We start from the raw sequence: 18,573 nt of genomic DNA, 5'->3' as shown, positions 1-18,573 counted from the left end.
ATTTTTCCATCAGCCGAGGAACATCACTACAATACACTAGAGCACCATCTTGATAAAAGTATGGAAGGAATTTCTTTTCTTTGCTTCTGTACCATGAAAAACCGTTACCAAGGGCTAGCAAGATTGTTTCATTTGTTCTAGAGCCTACATTTTGAAACAAATCTACAATCTGAATGAATTTGCCACTACACTATATAGACAAAATTATATGGACAGCTACATACAGTCATATGAAAAAGTTTGGGCACCCCTATTAATGTTAACCTTTTTTCTTTATAACAATTTGGGTTTTTGCAACAGCTATTTCAGTTTCATATATCTAATAACTGATGGACTGAGTAATATTTCTGGATTGAAATGAGGTTTATTGTACTAACAGAAAATGTGCAATCCACATTTAAACATAATTTGACCGGTGCAAAAGTATGGGCACCTCAACATAAAAGTGACATTAATATTTTGTAGATCCTCCTTTTGCAAAAATAACAGCCTCTAGTCGCTTCCTGTAGCTTTTAATGAGTTCCTGAATCCTGGATGAAGGTATATTTGACCATTCCTGTTTACAAAACAATTCCAGTTCAGTTAAGTTGATGGTCACCGAGCATGGACAGCACGCTTCAAATCATCCCACAGATGTCCAATGATATTCAGGTCTGGGGACTGGGATGGCCGTTCCAGAACATTGTAATTGTTCCTCTGCATGAATGCCTGAGTAGATTTGGAGCGGTGTTTTGGATCATTGTCTTGCTGAAATATCCATCCCCTGCGTAACTTCAACTTCGTCACTGATTCTTGCACATTATTGTCAAGAATCTGCTGATACTGAGTTGAATCCATGCAACCCTCAACTATAACAAGATTCCCGGTGCCGGCATTGGCCACACAGCCCCAAGCATGATGGAACCTCCACCAAATTTTACTGTGGGTAGCAAGTGCTTTTCTTGGAATGCCGTGGTTTTTGCCTCCATGCATAACGCCTTTTTGTATGACCAAACAACTCAATCTTTGTTTCATCAGTCCACAGGACCTTCTTCCAAAATGTAACTGGCTTGTCCAAATCTGCTTTTGCATACCTCAGGCGACTCTGTTTGTGGCGTGCTTGCAGAAACGGCTTCTTTCGCATCACTCTCCCATACAGCTTCTCCTTGTGCAACGTGCGCTGTATTGTTGACCGATGCACATTGACACCATCTGCAGCAAGATGAAGCTGCAGGTCTTTGGAGGTGGTCTGTGGATTGTCCTTAACTGTTCTCACCATTCTTCTTCTCTGCCTTTCTGATATTTTTCTTGGCCTGCCACTTCTGGGCTTAACAAGAACTGTACCTGTGTTCTTCCATTTCCTTACTATGTTCCTCACAGTGGAAACTGACAGTTTAAATCTCTGAGACAACTTTTTGTATCTTCCCCTGAACAACTATGTTGAATAATCTTTATTTTGAGATCATTTGAGAGTTGTTTTGAGGAGCCCATGATGCCACTCTTCATAGGAGATTCAAATAGGAGAACAACTTGCAAGTGGCCACCTTAAATACATTTTCTCATGATTGGATACACCTGCCTATGAAGTTCAAAGCTCAATGAGGTTACAAAACCAATTTAGTGCTTTAGTAAGTCAGTAAAAAGTAGTTAGGAGTGTTCAAATCAAGAAATTGATAAGGGTGCCCATACTTTTGCACCGGTTAAATTTTGTTTAAATGCGGATTGCACATTTTCTGTTAGTACAATAAACCTCATTTCAATCCAGAAATATTATTCAGTCTATCAGTTATTAGAGATATGAAACTGAAATAGCTGTTGCAAAAACCCAAATTGTTATAAAGAAAAAAGGTTAACATTAATAGGGGTGCCCAAACTTTTTCATATGACTGTACTACAGCTATAGGAGCTTTTATGACATCCCATTATAAATCCATGGACATGAATGGTCCCTTTAATGCTAAAATACGTTTTCCACTCTGTTAAGAAGAATTTTTGCAAGATTTTGGAGTGAGTCTATGGAACTTTTTACCCATTCATCCAGAAGGACATTTGTGAGGTCAGATACTGATGTAGGATTATAGAGCTGGTTCACAATCTGTTTTAGTTCATCCCAGTGTTTTTTACTGGGGTTGAGGTCAGGGCTCTGTGCAGCCAGTCATGTTCTTCTACAGCAAACTAACCCAACTATGCCCTTTTGGATCTTGCCCTGCACACTGGGCATAGTCATGAGGCACACAAAAGGACCTTCATCCAACTGTTTCCACAACATTGGAAGTATACACTTTTCCAAAATGTCTTGGTATACTGAAGAATTAAGGATTCCCTTCAGTGTAACTAAGGGGCCTAAGCCAACCCTTGAAAAGCAATCCCATATCATTATCCCTCCTCCAAACTTTACAGCTGGCACAATGTAGTTTGGAAGGTGATGATCTCCTAGCATTCACGAAACCCAAACTCATCCATCATACTGACAGAGAAGAGTAGTTTGTCACTTACCAGAACACACTTCCACTGATCCATAATCCAGTGGCAGCAGCCTTACACCACTCCATCTCATGCTTGGCATTGTGCTTCAATGGAAAAACTCGGCCATGGAAATCCATGTCATGAAGCTCGTGGCTTACCGATTTAGTACTGATGTTAACTCCAGGGGAGGATTGGACTCTTAAGTTATTGAATCAACAGAGTTTTGGTGACTTTTATGCACTATGAGCCACAGCACTTAGTGACCCTTAGGGGCAGACATATCATTGGTGCAACTTGTGTGGCTGCACAGGGCCCCAAGAGTTAAGGCTGGCCCATTTCTACCTCTAAAGCAGGTGGGATTTTGCAATTTCATGAGCTCTTGGGCTGCAAAGGACCCATATATTGTTCTTGCATAGGGGCCCTCTTATGTCTATGTCCACCAGTGGTGACCCCACTGTAGCATTATGTGGTCTGATACAAAGTGGCTAAGTTCTTTTCGTTCTTAAGCTTCCATTTTTTAATAATATCCTCATAGCCGATGATGGAATATTTAGCAGGGAAGAAATTTCACAAAGTGAGTCATTCCATCGGTGGCTCCTATTACTAGTATGCGTGAGTTCATTAGAAGGAGCCATTCTTTCAGAAATGTTAGTAAGGGCAGACTGCATGGCATGGAGCTGTATACACCTGTAGGAATAGGACTGAGTGAAGAACCTGGATTCAATGACTAAGAAGAGTGTCCTAACACTTTTAGTGTATGACTGTCTCGAATACTACACATTATTCTTGATGTTTGAACACATAGAAAATATAGTGTGCAACTCATGTGATAAAGTCTTTCTACAGGTGAGAAAGGAATACGCCAAAAAATTCCGATCTGGTGCAACAAGGAAAATTGCCAACTTCATCTATCTGAGGATTGTAAGTATTTCGCTAATGTCTGGGTTTTGCCGACATGAAAGTATAAAAGAAAACTCCACCTTATATCAAACTTGAATAGCTGTTTCTTACTCACCTTTATAATAAGGCTGTCCAAGATGACAAAACAGGACTGCTTTTTTGTAACAAAGAATAGCACTGCTTCTGTCCACAGGTTACACGCAGTATTACAGCACAGCACAATTCACTTCTATGCAACCAAGGTGCTATAGCTGACACCGCCTATGGACAGGTCTAGCTCTGTCTAGTTATTATTATATTTCTGCATTGTGCTGTTCCTTTATTATCCCACATAGAAATTAATAAATTGACTAGTAGATTTTACCATTCCACTTGTCAAAATGGGCCTTTCCCCTCAAGTCTGATACTGTCTGATCAGTGCCAATTATATCAGTGTGCTGGGACCCAAATGGAAGCAACACTGTGGGGCTGATTCATTAAGACTAGCATTGTGTATACCAGTCTTAAGGGCTCACTAGAGTATGATGCACCAAATTCATTAAGAGGCACACACCACTCAATGAATTTGGTGCCTCTTCTCAGTGGCTTGCACCTAAGTACTGTGTCAATACTTTTGCTGAATCTAATGGATGGGTGTAGCCATGTCCCAGATCCTCCCTAGCTCTGCCCACTTTGGCAGAGCTGCTTCAAACTGGCATAAAAACAGGGATAATGGCCAAATATTTGCAAAACTCTGCATTGCGTCAAATATTCGAGAATTTTCAAAGCATTTTACGCCATTTTCCTGGCATGAAAGCTTTGATGACTCAGGGCATAGATTTTGATCGAGGACCTTTCACCGTGTCAGCATGTTAAACTGGTCACGTCATGGAAAAGTGGCTGCAGTTTTTATTTTTTATTTCTCATCTCTGTTGTGGATATATTAGTTTGTAAAATTTACTTTATAAGTTCTGATTATCCCAACACAGTATATTTTTTTTTCCCTTGTATGATGTTGACCAATCATAAGCAAGAGGCGTTATGCAGGGCAAAAATGAACACAACCCCTTAAGGTCAGGAGAACATGCTTTTTCCTGTAGGTTGTTATAATACTGCCCTGATCTCTGCAGCTTCTGTGTACAGTGGAGCAGACCTGGATGTCATTCCAAACATTTGCAGCTTTAATCTCAGGGCTCAGTGTAAACTGATTATCATTACAAACACCTCCAGCTTTCATCTCATGACTGTACATGTGGGGGGTGGGAAGTATAGTCAAATTGAGTGCCATTACAAACACATTTTGTAACTGCAGCTCACCTCTCACAGCATTGTCAGCTTTGCTGTACCCTCCACCCCCACACTGATTGCCATGAGCTGATAGCTGGCTTTGTTTGTAATCACTATCAGCCCTGCTCTATACTACACAGTAGCTGCAGAGGGCAGGACTGCAAGCAGAGGACTTTCTATCACTACATCTCACAAGAGAAAGTCTGTTCTTCTGACATTCTTGGGGCATGTTCTTTTTCCCTTTGCATAATGCCTCCTGCTTATGATTGGGCAATGTCATGCAGAGGAAAATGTACATGTTCCTAGAGAAGTAATGCCTCCAATGGCTTATCATTAATTATAGAATAAACTTTCACAAATGAGATGAGAAAATAATTAAAAAACAAACATTTTATTCAGTTCGGTGGCCATTATTACATTATGTGGCTGGTTTAAGATGCTTAAACTAGTGTTTAAAAGGAATCTATCACCAATCTGGGGCTGCTTTTTTATTTAATAAAAGAATGAACAGCTCCTGATTGATGATATTTCTACATATCAACTATTACCAAAAGTGCCCAGAAGCAAACCTAATGTCTCTCGAACTTCTGGGTTGTGGGATTTTACAACCCTCTGCGGCGCCTCTCACAATGAAAAAGCAAGATCTCATGAGATCTCCCTTTTTGCATTAACCTTGTGCTGCCGCATCATTTACTGAACTTTTACCCAGCATCGTTAGGCTATGTGCACACGGTGCGTTTTTCTCTGCGTTTTTGCGCGTTTCTCGGGTGCGTTTTTGGCCTCAAAACTGCATGACTTTGCTTCCCCAGCAAAGTCTATGAGTTTTCATTTTTGCTGTCCCCACACAGCGTTTTTTTTCAGCTGCGTTTTTGTGGTGACCACAAAAACGCAGCATGTCAATTATTCCCGCGTTTTTCACTGCGCTTTTCATCCATTGAGTTCAATGGGATGTTGAAAGACGCAATGAGAAACGCAAATAGCTGCGTTTTGGTGCGTTTCTAAGACCAAAAACGCAGCTATAAACGCAGGAGGTGGGTAGTAAAGTGACGTGTACAGGAAGAGGATTCCTTCTGTCAGTATATACAGAAGCGTGAATCCTCCCGGTACCGTCACCGCTGCGTCCACCTCCGGTCCTGTGCATGTATGCTGCCGTGTGGCTCCATGTACAGGCAGGAGGTGGAAGCGGCTGCGAAAACAAAAGTTAACAGTAGAAAAAAAAAAAAAAAGTTATACTCACCTGTCTGCAGCCTCCCGGTGCCATGCCCGCTCCCATCTCCTCTCACGGTATCGCCACCCCCGCTCCGGCTGTGTGCAGACGGCCGGAAAACCTCCGATGGATGCAGGACCTGGCGATGGATCACCTGATGCAGTCACCTGACGCATCAGTTGATCGAGTCTCGGGCTGACGCGGGCGCCCGGCCGGTATCAGCGGATGCGTCAGGAGACTTCATCCTACCGGCAGCTGCTGCAGCGATCGGACGGGATCAGACTCCCGCCCCATCGCTGCAGGAGCTGCCGGTAATCGGTAATCAGCACATAAGTGAGTATTATTATTTTTTTTTTTTTTTGCACCGATGCATCAGCTGATGTGTGATGGGATTCAGGCACTTGATCCTGACACATCATCTGATCGCTTTGCCTTCCAGCAAACCGATCAGATGATATTGGATCCGGATTGGACGGCGCGGGACCCTGACCGAGGATTACTGCGGAGTAGGGTTTATTTCAATAAAGATGGAGTCACTAATTGTGTTGTGTTTTATTTCTAATAAAAATATTTTTCTGTGTGTTGTGTTTTTTTTTTATCTTTACTAGAAATTCATGGTGGCCATGTCTAATATTGGCGTGACACCATGAATTTCGGGCTTAGGGCTAGCTGATAATATACAGCTAGCCCTAACTCCATTATTACCTAGCTAGCCACCCGGCATCAGGGCAGCTGGAAGAGTTGGATACAGCGCCAGAAGATGGCGCTTCTATGAAAGCGCCATTTTCTGGGGTGGCTGCGGGACTGCAATTCACAGCGGGGGTGCCCAGAAAGCATGGGCACCCTGCACTGTGGATTCCAATCCCCAGCTGCCTGGTTGTACCCGGCTGGACTCAAAAATGGGGCGAAGCCCACGTCATTTTTTTTTTAAATTATTTCATGAAATTCATGAAATAATTTAAAAAAAAAAGGGCTTCCCTATATTTTTGGTTCCCAGCCGGGTACAAATAGGCAGCTGGGGGTTGGGGGCAGCCCGTAACTGCCTGCTGTACCCGGCTAGCATACAAAAATATGGCGAAGCCCACGTCATTTTTTTTTTGGGGGGGGGCAAAGAAATCCTGCATACAGTCCTGGAAGGAGGATGCTGAGCCTTGTAGTTCGACAGCTGCTGTCTGCTCTCCTGCATACACTATTGGATCGAGGATGCTGAGCCTTGTAGTTCTGCAGCTGCTGTCTGCTCTCCTGCATACACTATTGGATGGAGCATGCTGAGCCTTGTAGTTCTGCAGCTGCTGTCTGCTCTCCTGCATACACTATTGGATGGAGTATGCTGAGACTTGTAGTTCTGCAGCTGTCTGCTCTTCTGCATACACTAGTGGAGAATGAAGAACACATTGAAGGAAATGACATCAGACCTTTTTTTTTTTGTTCACTGATAAAAAACGCATAAGGACGCAGTGAGCAAAAACGCAGCAAAACGCAGCAAAAAACGCACCAAATCGCGGCAAAACGCGTGCGTTTTTTGCCGCGTTTTTTCGACGCAGGTGCGTTTCTGTGCGTTTTTAGCGGCCAAAAACGCACAAAAACGCAGCGTCAAAAAAACGCAGCGTGTGCACATAGCCTTAGAGTGATTATCATTCAGTAACAGCTTAGTAATGTATGTGGCAGTGCTGGGTTAGTGCAGAAAGCAATATCACGCTCTTTGACTGCAAGAGGGGCCATAGAGTGTTGTGAGACCTTCAGTATGCCGGGATCATACAACCCGAAAGTTGCTAGAAAGTGCAGCCATTTTGGGAGTGATTAATGTTATTTCTAAAAATTTTCGTTAGTAGATGAATTTTAGCAAAGTCACCAGTCTCTGGCCTTTTTGAGTTAAGATCTAAAGGGTGCTTTACACGCTGCGACATCGCTAACGATATATTGTTGGGGTCACGTCGTTAGTGACGCACATCCGGCATCATTAGCGACAGCGCAGCGTGTGACACCTAGGAGCAACGATCAACGATCACAAACATGTCAAAAATCGTTGATCGTTGATACGTCGCTCCTTTTCATAATATTGTTGGTGGTGCATGCCGCTGGTTGGTCGTCGTTCCTGCGGCATCACACATCGCTATGTGTGACACCGCAGGAACGACGAACATCTCCTTACCTGCGTCCACCGGCAATGAGGAAGGAAGTAGGTGGTCGGCATATTTCAGCCGCTCATCTCCGCCCCTCCTCTGCTATTGGGCGGCCGCTTAGTGACGCCGCTGTGATGCCGAACAAACCTCCCCCTTAAAGGAGAGATTGTTCGGTGTCTCCAGCGACGTTGCTAAGCAGGTATGTGCGTGTGATGCTGCCCCCATGACGAAAAAGCGACGTGGGCAGGTGCTATCGCGCATGACATCGATAGCTATCGCTAGCGATGTCACAGCGTGTAAAGCACCCTTTACAGTCAGTGCCTTCCATAAAATACACATTACATATATGCGATTTTCAGTATATTTTCGTTGTGTTTATTTCTCAGCTTCAAAGGTATTTCTTAGGACTGAAAAACAACCTGCCATCAATGTCTCCAACAAACAAGTCTTGGGAACCTCCCAAATACAAGTTTCTCATTGGTATAAATCAAGAATTAATGAAACTATTCCAGCTTTGGAAGGTGAGATACTGAAATAACAATATTGCTCCTTTATATGCAGCATGCTATGCATGTACTGGAACAAGGTTAGTGTGACAACTAGAATATGTCATTTAGGATCATTTCCATATATAAAGGCTAATTACATTGCAGCCATTCGCAGTGGCAGAAAGGGTTACTCTCGACACACGGTGAATTGAACATTTTGGAATTAGGCCACTGCCCAAAGCTTTTTGATTACTTAGTGAACCATTTACAGCGTCTTCACCTTCTTTCACCGCCACTCCTATCGGTCTCCAGCAGTTTGTGACCTGCCGGCAGATCCAGTGTTTCATGAAGTGCAAATCGCTGCCCGTGACGCACAAAGTCAGTAACCCCCGTCACACATACTTACCTCTCGTGCGACCACGCCGTGGGCGGCGAACGTCCACTTCCTGGAGTGGAAGGGACGTTCAGCGTCACAGCGACGTCACACGGCCGCCGGCCAATGGAAGCGGAGGGGCGGAGATGAGCGGGACGTAAACATCCTGCCCACCTCCTTCCTTCACATAGCCGGCGGCGGCCGCGTGACGCAGGTGAGCTGCTGTTCATCGTTCCCGGGGTGTCACATGGAGCGACGTGTGCTACCCCGGAAACGATGAACAACTAAATTAAACAATATTATGGAACCTAACGAGCAGTACACGACTCACGATTTGTGAGCGATACTGCGTCGCTAGGAGGTGTCACACAGGCCGGCATCGCCAGCGATGCCGGATGTGTGTCACAAAAACCGTGACCCCGACGATCTATCGCACGATAGATTGTCTGGTGTAAAGCAGCCTTTAGAGAGCCTTGTTTTGTGCCTCAGTCTGACTCTCAAAGAGATGCATTGAGAGCTTGTGACCTAACTTCTGATCTCCGGCCAGTCAGAAGTTGAAGACACAAGAAGGTGCAGTGGAACCGGTTGGAGTTGCGTCAATAAAAGGTGAAGAGGGTGAGTATAAGATTGACATCAGGGACCTTAAATTAAAAGCACCTCTCCAGCACTAAAAAAAAAAAATTCTGGCCTGGTGCTTTTAGGGTAATAATAAGAGCTTCTTAAATAAAGTGCTATGGCTATAGCGGATGGTAGGACTCCATAATCTTCAATGCCCGGAGGCCCAGATTCTTGTCAGTCCACTCCTGAATCCAAGTTTATTTTAGGACTGAAGTGTAAAATAAGGCATGAAATTAATTTATTATGGATTTTATTTAGTGAATATGTTTGCCCTTTGATATGTAACCACTATGCGTATTTTATTATCTTTTTATTTTTCCCTAGTGTAAAAGATACAGACAGACTCTAACTCCTCAACGCAAGAATTTACTTCAAGATAAACTATCTGCCAGCGAACTCTTTAAAGGCAAAAAGAAGTCCTATCAGTCCAGGTCAGTATCTGTGAAATAACAAAGCGTAAATCTAATGTCTGTATTAGATTATTAGGCATAGTAATGCCATGAAATAAATGATTAATAACATAATAATACACTGGTCTCAATTATATTCTTAATTTTTTTTTGCCACAAGTATAATATAAGCGTTTTGCTTCTTTTTAGTATTCCAAGACCATTCCTAGGGGATTCAGTGGGGATACAGAAAAACCCTAAACTGCAAAGACTGTCTTCTCTAGTAGAAGGAAGGATAGATGTAGCATCCAACGTGCAAAGAATAAGCAAGACTGACGGAAAGGTTTGTTATCTTACACTATGGTGTGTGAAGACCATGAATACTCAACCTTCCAATGAGCTGCTTATGTACAGTGCCTACAAGTAGTATTCAACCCCCTGCAGATTTAGCAGGTTTGATAAGATGCAAATAAGTTAGAGCCTGCAAACTTCAAACAAGAGCAGGATTTATTAACAGATGCATAAATCTTACAAACCAACAAGTTATGTTGCTCAGTTAAATTTTAATACATTTTCAACATAAAAGTGTGGGTCAATTATTATTCAACCCCAAAGGTCCAGTCACACTAAGCAACTTACCAGCGATCCCAACAACGATAGGGATCGCTGGTAAGTTGCTAGGAGGTTGCTGGTGAGCTGTCACACTGCGACGCTCCAGCGATCCCACCAGCAACCTGACCTGGCAGGGATCGCTGGAGCGTGGCTACACGAGTTGCTGGTGAGCTCACCAGCAACCAGTGACCAGCCCCCAGTCTCCTAGTTACAGCACACATCAGGTTAATTAACCCGATGTGTGCTGCAGCTAAATGTGCACAGAGCAGGGAGCAGCGCACACTGAGCGCTGGCTCCTTGCTCTCCTAGTTACAGCACACATCGGGTTAATTGCCTGATGTGTGCTGCAGCTAAATGTGCACAGAGCAGGGAGCAGCGCACACTGCTTAGTGCTGGCTCCTTGCTCTCCTAGTTACAGCACACATCGGGTTAATTACCTGATGTGTGCTGCAGCTACATGTGCACAGAGCAGGAGCCGGTAGCACAGGCAGTGAGAGCGGAGGAGGCTGGTATCAAAGGTAAATATCGGGTAACCAAGGACAGGGCTTCTTGGTTACCCGATGTTTACATTAGTTACCAGCCTCTGCAGAAGCCGGCTCCTGCTGCCTGCACATTAGTTGTTGCTGTCTCGCTGTCACACACAGCGATCTGTGCTTCACAGCAGGACAGCAACAACTAAAAAATGGCCCAGGACATTCAGCAACAACCAACGACCTCACAGCAGGGGCCAGGTTGTTGCTGGATGTCACACACAGCAACATCGCTAGCAACGTCACAAAAGTTGTTCGTTACCAGCGATGTTGCTAGCGATGTTGCTTAGTGTGACGGGGCCTCTAGCTTTAATATTTTGTGGAATAACCCTTGTTTGCAATTACAGCTAATAATCGTCTTTTATAAGACCTGATCAGGCTGGCACAGGTCTCTGGAGTTATCTTGGCCCAATCCTCCATGCAGATCTTCTCCAAGTTATCTAGGTTCTTTGGGTGTCTCATGTGGACTTTAATCTTGAGCTCCTTCCACAAGTTTTCAATTGGGTTAAGGTCAGGAGACTGACTAGGCCACTGCAACACCTTGATTTTTTCCCTCTTGAACCAGGCCTTGGTTTTCTTGGCTGTGTGCTTTGGGTCGTTGTCTTGTTGGAAGATGAAATGACGACCCATCTTAAGATCCTTGATGGAGGAGCAGAGGTTCTTGGTCAAAATCTCCAGGTAGGCCGTGCTATCCATCTTCCCATGGATGCGGACCAGATGGCCAGGCCCCTTGGCTGAAAAACAGCCCCACAGCATGATGCTGCCACCACCATGCTTGACTGTAGGGATGGTATTCTTGGGGTCATATGCAGTGCCATCCAGTCTCCAAACGTCACGTGTGTGGTTGGCACCAAAGATCTCGATCTTGGTCTCATCAGACCAGAGAACCTTGAACCAGTCTGTCTCAGAGTCCTCCAAGTGATCATTGGCAAACTGTAGACGAGCCTTGACATGACGCTTTGAAAGTAAAGGTACCTTACGGGCTCGTCTGGAACGGAGACCATTGCGGTGGAGTACGTTACTTATGGTATTGACTGAAACCAATGTCCCCACTGCCATGAGATCTTCCCGGAGCTCCTTCCTTGTTGTCCTTGGGTTAGCCTTGACTCTTCGGACAAGCCTGGCCTCGGCACGGGAGGAAACTTTCAAAGGCTGTCCAGGCCGTGGAAGGCTAACAGTAGTTCCATAAGCCTTCCACTTCCGGATGATGCTCCCAACAGTGGAGACAGGTAGGCCCAACTCCTTGGAAAGGGTTGTGTACCCCTTGCCAGCCTTGTGACCCTCCACGATCTTGTCTCTGATGGCCTTGGAATGCTCCTTTGTCTTTCCAATGTTGACCAAGTATGAGTGCTGTTCACAAGTTTGGGGAGGGTCTTAATTAGTCAGAAAAGGCTGGAAAAAGAGATAATTAATCCAAACATGTAAAGCTCATTGTTCTTTGTGCCTGAAATACTTCTTAATACTTTAGGGGAACCAAACAGAATTCTTGTGGTTTGAGGGGTTGAATAATAAATGACCCTCTGAATAAACTTTTCACAATTTAAAAAAAAAAATAAAAAAAGAAATAACATTCTTTTTTGCTGCAGTGCATTTCACACTTCCAGGCTGATCTACAGTCCAAATGTCACAATGCCAAGTTAATTCCGAATGTGTAAACCTGCTAAATCTGCAGGGGGTTGAATACTACTTGTAGGCACTGTATGTATGGCATCTGTAGTGTCTTTATAACATACAGTAGATGAAGATTCAAGAGGCGTATATGACAGGTTCACACATTGTGTTTTTGGTGCGGATTTTACTCTCAAATTTTCTGCATGTATAGTACTCTATGGCACTTTACAGTGCGGGCAAAATTGGTGCGTAGTAGACGGGTTGTCCAGGTTTGGTACGAAAGTCTACAATCACTCTATGTGACTATAGACTTGGCACATGTTGTCAGGATTCTCCAGTGCCGACAGCGAGGGGTCAAGTGACTGGAATTATGCGATATGCCTACTCCCGTCTATATTCCGACCTTTCTCAATATAAGTCAATACAGACTGTTGGCAGACTTTCAAGCTACACTTGGACAACTTAGTTAAAAAGTGCAGCTTCTGGATGAAATTATTTATAGTGCAGAATCTATTCAGAAATGTGTTTTTTTTTTTTTTTTTTTTTTTTTTTTTTTTTTTGCTTTTGTTTTAATAAATAACAAATCAATTTCTATTGCGTAATCACACCCTTTGCAGATTTTACCCATTTATTACACACGGACCCTACACTAAAGGTTACACTGCTGGTCTGTCATTGTTTTATCATGTGTTTTGGTGCGTTTCCCCCCAAAAAAACACACATAAAAACCCATGAATAAGTGGGTGAAAGGATTTTAAGTGCCGAAACACTGCAGACTTCAATTTAGCATTTTGAGGATAAAATACACACCAAGGATGTAGTGTGTGATCACCTCCTTCTCTAAATTTTCATTAGGCTACTTTTCCACAATGAGCTTATGGTGAGTTTTTGATGCATTATCTTAAAGGTCCACCAAAGTGGGTTGGATTTATAGAAATCTCCTGCCCAATGTGGTGCTTTTTTACTCAGTGAAAACTGACCTGAGTTGAGCGTTTCAAATCTGCAAAATTTTAATTTCTCTTGTGGGTATGGCAGAAGAAAAGCACTTGCAGAAAATCATAAAAATCGCATGTAATCCACCCCTAAGAATGTAAATAAAGTTTTGTCAAAGCCAAAAAACTAGTAAGTTTAAAAAATAAAGCAGCTTTATTTAAAGCATGACATACCAAACCCAGAAAACTGCAGCGTAAAAAATGCAATAAAAACACGTTAAAAAATATGCACTCAAAACGCAATGAAAAACACAAGTAACCTAATTTACATAATAGGTGGAGAAATTCTGCAACATCAAAAGCTCTATGTGGGAATGCTGCCTTAAAAGACAGGATTAAAAACTGAACAACTCATAGGCTGCTTTCACACTGCGTTCCTCTCCCCGTTCAGAGTTCCTATTGGGCTTCTGTTCGAACCCCCCGCAAAATGGGTTTCGGACATATGCGCCAACGGGGTCACTGACTATAATGGTGAAGACTGAGTCAACGTGTGCTCTGTCATGCATAATTTTCGGGAGTATATGCTTACTGGAGGAACACACCCAGACACAGTCTACCACATCTGGGTGTCCGCCTCCAATAGGCATATACTCCCGAAAATGGTGCATGACAGAGCACACAGTGACTCCGTCTGCACCATTATAGTCAGTAGTCCTGTCGGCGCATGCGTCCCAAACCCGTTTTTGTGGGGTTGAATGGAAGCCCAGATGGGACCACTGAAGGGGGAGAGGAACGCAGTGTGAAAGCGGCCTATGTATTGTCCAGGGAAAATTACCCATCCTAGGTTGACTCATACTTCCAGAACCCGTTTTGCGGGGGGGGGTCAAACGGAAGCCCTGACGGAATTACTGAATGGAGAAGAGGAACGCAGAGTGAAGGTGGCCTTAACATACAAAGAAAAATATGGAAATCTGGAAGTTACATTTTCACAAAAATAGGGAAGATTGTCTTATATTTATCTATATTCTTTTTTTCAGGGAACAGCCATGATATTTTTACTGTCAAAAACACAGGTTTCTCTTGCCGATTCTAAAGGTCAAGTGAAAACAATGGTGAAAACTGATGAGATTGCCAGTGTGGCTGTAAGCAAGTTCAGTGATGGCCTGTTCTTAATTCAGCTGACCCAGGTATGGATTTCCAGTGACGGCTTCTGATCTTCAAAATAAAAGGGTTTTTTTTGCATCCACATTATGAACCCGGCAGACATCATATAACTCCCAACGCGTTTCTTTCACTTTAAAATCCTCAGGAGAGTCTGTGTGTTTAGACTCTGCACATCCAGGATGCCAACATTCCATTCCATGTACTGGCTCCTCTACCATAAATTAATGCCCACAACGGACTGTAATTAGAACAGCAGGACCTTAATAATCCATTATCCAATATACCCTATCCTGGCCCATCATATTAAAGTAAATTAACAACTTACCTTAACGTGTCCACTGACATGCATAGCCATGCTGCGCCGCGCTGAACGTTACGGGCACCGACATTTTATATTCATTGCGCATGCCTACTGCATCGCAATCAACAGGAAGGGTCACATGGTCGGACATAACGTCCGCACCACGTGAGTAAAGAGAACGCCCCCTGGAAACAAGGAAGTGTGTGGAACGCACGCTGTGCGCTCCACACATTCAATACATCCTCTCCAACAGTGCTGTGCGCCCTGTGCAGACCTCCTCTTTCCAGCCTAGAAACCTCAGCGCTGGGAATCCTTCCATATCGTTTTAAGGCAGCGATAATCAATGTTCTTATTATAGCGTTCATATCATTCTTTGTTTTGTAGAACGCCACACCAGGAGCAAAAGGAGGAACAGTAGCAGATATTCTTCTAAATAGTGACAATGTCATTGAGATTGTGACAAAACTTGATAAAGCCGTACTAGAAACAACACAAAGGAAATTAAACGTCCAGGTTACTGATGAGTATGTGTCTGAAGACTTATTATTATGTCTTATTCTGTATGTGATGTGATGACACCTCTTTTTTGGTGACCACTTCTGATCTAGATTAGATTATTCTAGAATGGATTTCCTTACATCCTATTTACCGTATATGTGTCTCTTTTTGAGAGAGCCGGCCTTCTGGAATTCCATTTTATGTCATTTTTGGGTGATGACCTCACAGAGGTTTCATTGTGGTTTATATCTAGTGTCTTTCTGCGTAGCAATACCTTCATCATCTGCTCCAATTCTAGGTTTACAGTAAAGTTCAAGAAAGATCCAGTGCTCGTTAAACTGATTGAATCACCTGGACAAAATGGAAAAGGCCCCGTGTTCAAGAAGAAAGGAAGTCAAAGGGTAGAAGTCTTCGTATAGTGACCAGGTCCACAGGAACTCACTCGTCAGTTCGTTCCCTTCATAAGAGGCTGAAGTTGTCACCTAAATATGTTTCCATTATTGGCTTATAAACATCAGCCTGAGAAATAAATTAGGACGAATCAACAACAGACCAATTACTGTGGGTAACAGGGCCACTTTTCCTATGCACTGTATTTCTGCATACCGAAAATCCTCCTCTAACTTATGGTGATAATTATCAGCTGAAGTCTACCCCATAGTGTCATTACATCCCCACTTACCATGGAATATATACATTGAATTTAGTATATGATATAATTGATGTACATAAGCTCACGAATCAGAGAACATCAGCACTGGTGGCATCACTCTGACACCTAATTTTATTTGATTAAATGCTTTTATAAGGGGCCCCAGCTACAAAGATTTAATGTGTGGGCGGATATATATATAAATATATATATATATATATATATATACAGTATATATAGCGTCACACACTGTAATTACCACAGATAATTCTGACAGCGGCCAAGAGAACATATTTTTTGTTTTTATGAATCATCCAGAAAACTTTGTAGAAAGTGTTCTGGTCTGAAGATAAATTTGATGTATAGAAGACAATCATATATACAAGAACGTCCGAGGGATCAATATGTTTCTGAATTTTTGGATGGAGAAACACTGAATGTACAATTTGGCAATTAATCGATCTGTTTTGTCAAAAATCCCATTGAGATTTATATGAAATAGTTAATAAACCTTGAATGTGGCTCGTGAATGCTCTTACTTTGTCTATTTTTTTGCTAAAGAAGTTTTACACTTTGGCCCTGATGGTTGTGTTAAGTCTTTTTATGCTTGTGTCTTATGCAAGATTTCATTTGCACCATTTCTTAAGTTAACTTTAGTTGGTTTCAACTGTTTTTTTATTGCTCGAAAATATAGATGTGGTTTTCCATACCCATATTTTAGCCTAATTCATCATTTGCGACTTTTTGGAAATGTCATAGAATTGTTCTGTTTTTGAGCTTCTGACCCAGCTGGAGTAAAAAATCAAATATAAATAGTTTAATTTTGCACGGTAGAAAACTAATTTAAGAATTGTTTGGCTTTTTAGTCTACAAAGACGCAAAAAAGGCAAAAGATAAAAAAGCATCTTTAATTTCCCTCTCAAAATTCATCAATTTAATTATACCATTTTTAAGAATGTGATGCAAAAAAAACAGAAAAAAAAAAAAAATCAATTGAAAAAAATACAAATGATAAATGGGGCTCATGTCCGTAAGTGTTTCTCCCAATAACTGAGTGTACAATGCTGGTTTGTCTAGAGAAGCTCATGTTAAATGTTTTTTCGAAGGCTATAAATACTAAAATGTACTTCATGTGTACATCGGTCACTGTAATGTTCAAAATCCATTCACAGGTTAAAGAGATTTTCTGGGAGTCCAATGTCCCCAGTGTAAGCCGTCAGTATCAGATCCGAACGTTGGCACACCCTACAATCAGCAGAGTAAAGAAATTATAGTGCTCAATCAAGCATCGGGCTTCCATCTTTACCAGCTCTAATGGTGATTATTATAATTACAGTAAGGCCCCGTGCACACAATGAGTATTTGGTGAGTTTTTTACCTCAGTATTTGTAAGCCAAAACCATGAGTGGGTAATAAATCCAGAAGTGGTGCCATGTTTCTATTATACTTTTCCTCCGATTGTTCCACTCCTGGTTTTGGCTTACACTGTGGTAAAAACCCCACCAAATACTCAACGTGTGCACATGGCCGTGAGGAATAACCATTGTTTTACTTTTTATGTCATAAATCAATAGCACACATGAAAATAAGCAACTTTGTAATATATCTTAGACAAATTTACTTCTTTCTCATTATCACAATTCTCAATTCTGAGGTAAGATCTGTATTCAGTGAAGACTTTCCCATTACTGAGAGGAGATGGCGGCTGTTACTGAAGAGATTCTATCTCAGTAATGGGAAAGTCTTCAGTGAATACAGATCTTACCTCAGAATTGCGAATTGTGATAATGAGAAAGAAGTACATTTGTCTGCTAAAATATATTACAAAATTGTTTATTGTTACTATTAATGTATGACATAAAAATTAAATCAAAGGTTACGCTTTAAGGTTGAGTTCACACTCCATATTTGGCCTCCAAACATATGCCTTAAATATAGACTGTGATGAATAGCAGAGGCTGGCGCCTCCTCTTTCGGCCATCGGCCATCTTTGTCACCCTTCTTCTGAAGCCGGGGTGCATGACGCATCCTACGTCATACACACTCGCCGGCACTGAGGTCCTGCGCAGGCGCTCTTTCATCTGATCTGAGTAGGGCAGATCAAAGTATTGTAGAGTGCCTGCGCGGGACCGTGTGTATGATGTAGGACGCGCCATGCACACAGGCTTCAGAAGGAGGACGAAGATGGCCAAAAGAGGAGGCGCTGGCACCGGAGAACGGAGACGCCCATATGACCCAACTCCACCGCAGCGACCATTTAGGTAAGTATTATAAAGTGATTTTTACGTTCTATACAGTGGCCTGGGCTCTTATATACAGCATGTTAGAATGCTGTATATATGGGCTCACTGGTGGTGGCCGCAGCGTATAGGCCCCAAATCTGCTGACGGGCTCCCTTTAAAACCCATCCCCACCCAGCGATTTGTTTTTATTTTTTCTTTCCCTGCTTCAAAGAGCCATACAT

General features: G+C 42.6%; 1 protein-coding gene across 2 annotated transcripts in view; it reads left to right on the top strand.

The window, feature by feature from the left end:
• MYO1A (myosin IA) overlaps positions 1–16,639 on the top strand; it is a 128,849-nt gene extending 112,210 nt beyond the window's left edge. For both annotated transcript variants that reach the window (XM_075337052.1, XM_075337051.1), the window contains 7 exons: positions 3,292–3,366; positions 8,328–8,462; positions 9,745–9,851; positions 10,020–10,152; positions 14,532–14,681; positions 15,344–15,483; positions 15,756–16,639. In XM_075337052.1, the coding sequence (XP_075193167.1) occupies positions 3,292–3,366; positions 8,328–8,462; positions 9,745–9,851; positions 10,020–10,152; positions 14,532–14,681; positions 15,344–15,483; positions 15,756–15,876 (861 nt within the window). In that variant the 3' untranslated portion in view covers positions 15,877–16,639. The remainder of the gene's footprint in view (positions 1–3,291; positions 3,367–8,327; positions 8,463–9,744; positions 9,852–10,019; positions 10,153–14,531; positions 14,682–15,343; positions 15,484–15,755) is intronic.
• Positions 16,640–18,573: the final 1,934 nt, after the last annotated feature.

Source organism: Anomaloglossus baeobatrachus, chromosome 2, assembly GCF_048569485.1.
Source record: "Anomaloglossus baeobatrachus isolate aAnoBae1 chromosome 2, aAnoBae1.hap1, whole genome shotgun sequence".
Classification (NCBI taxonomy): Eukaryota; Metazoa; Chordata; class Amphibia; order Anura; family Aromobatidae; genus Anomaloglossus; species Anomaloglossus baeobatrachus.
Note: the sequence above shows the minus strand (reverse complement) of the source record. Positions and strands in the feature narration are given on the sequence as shown.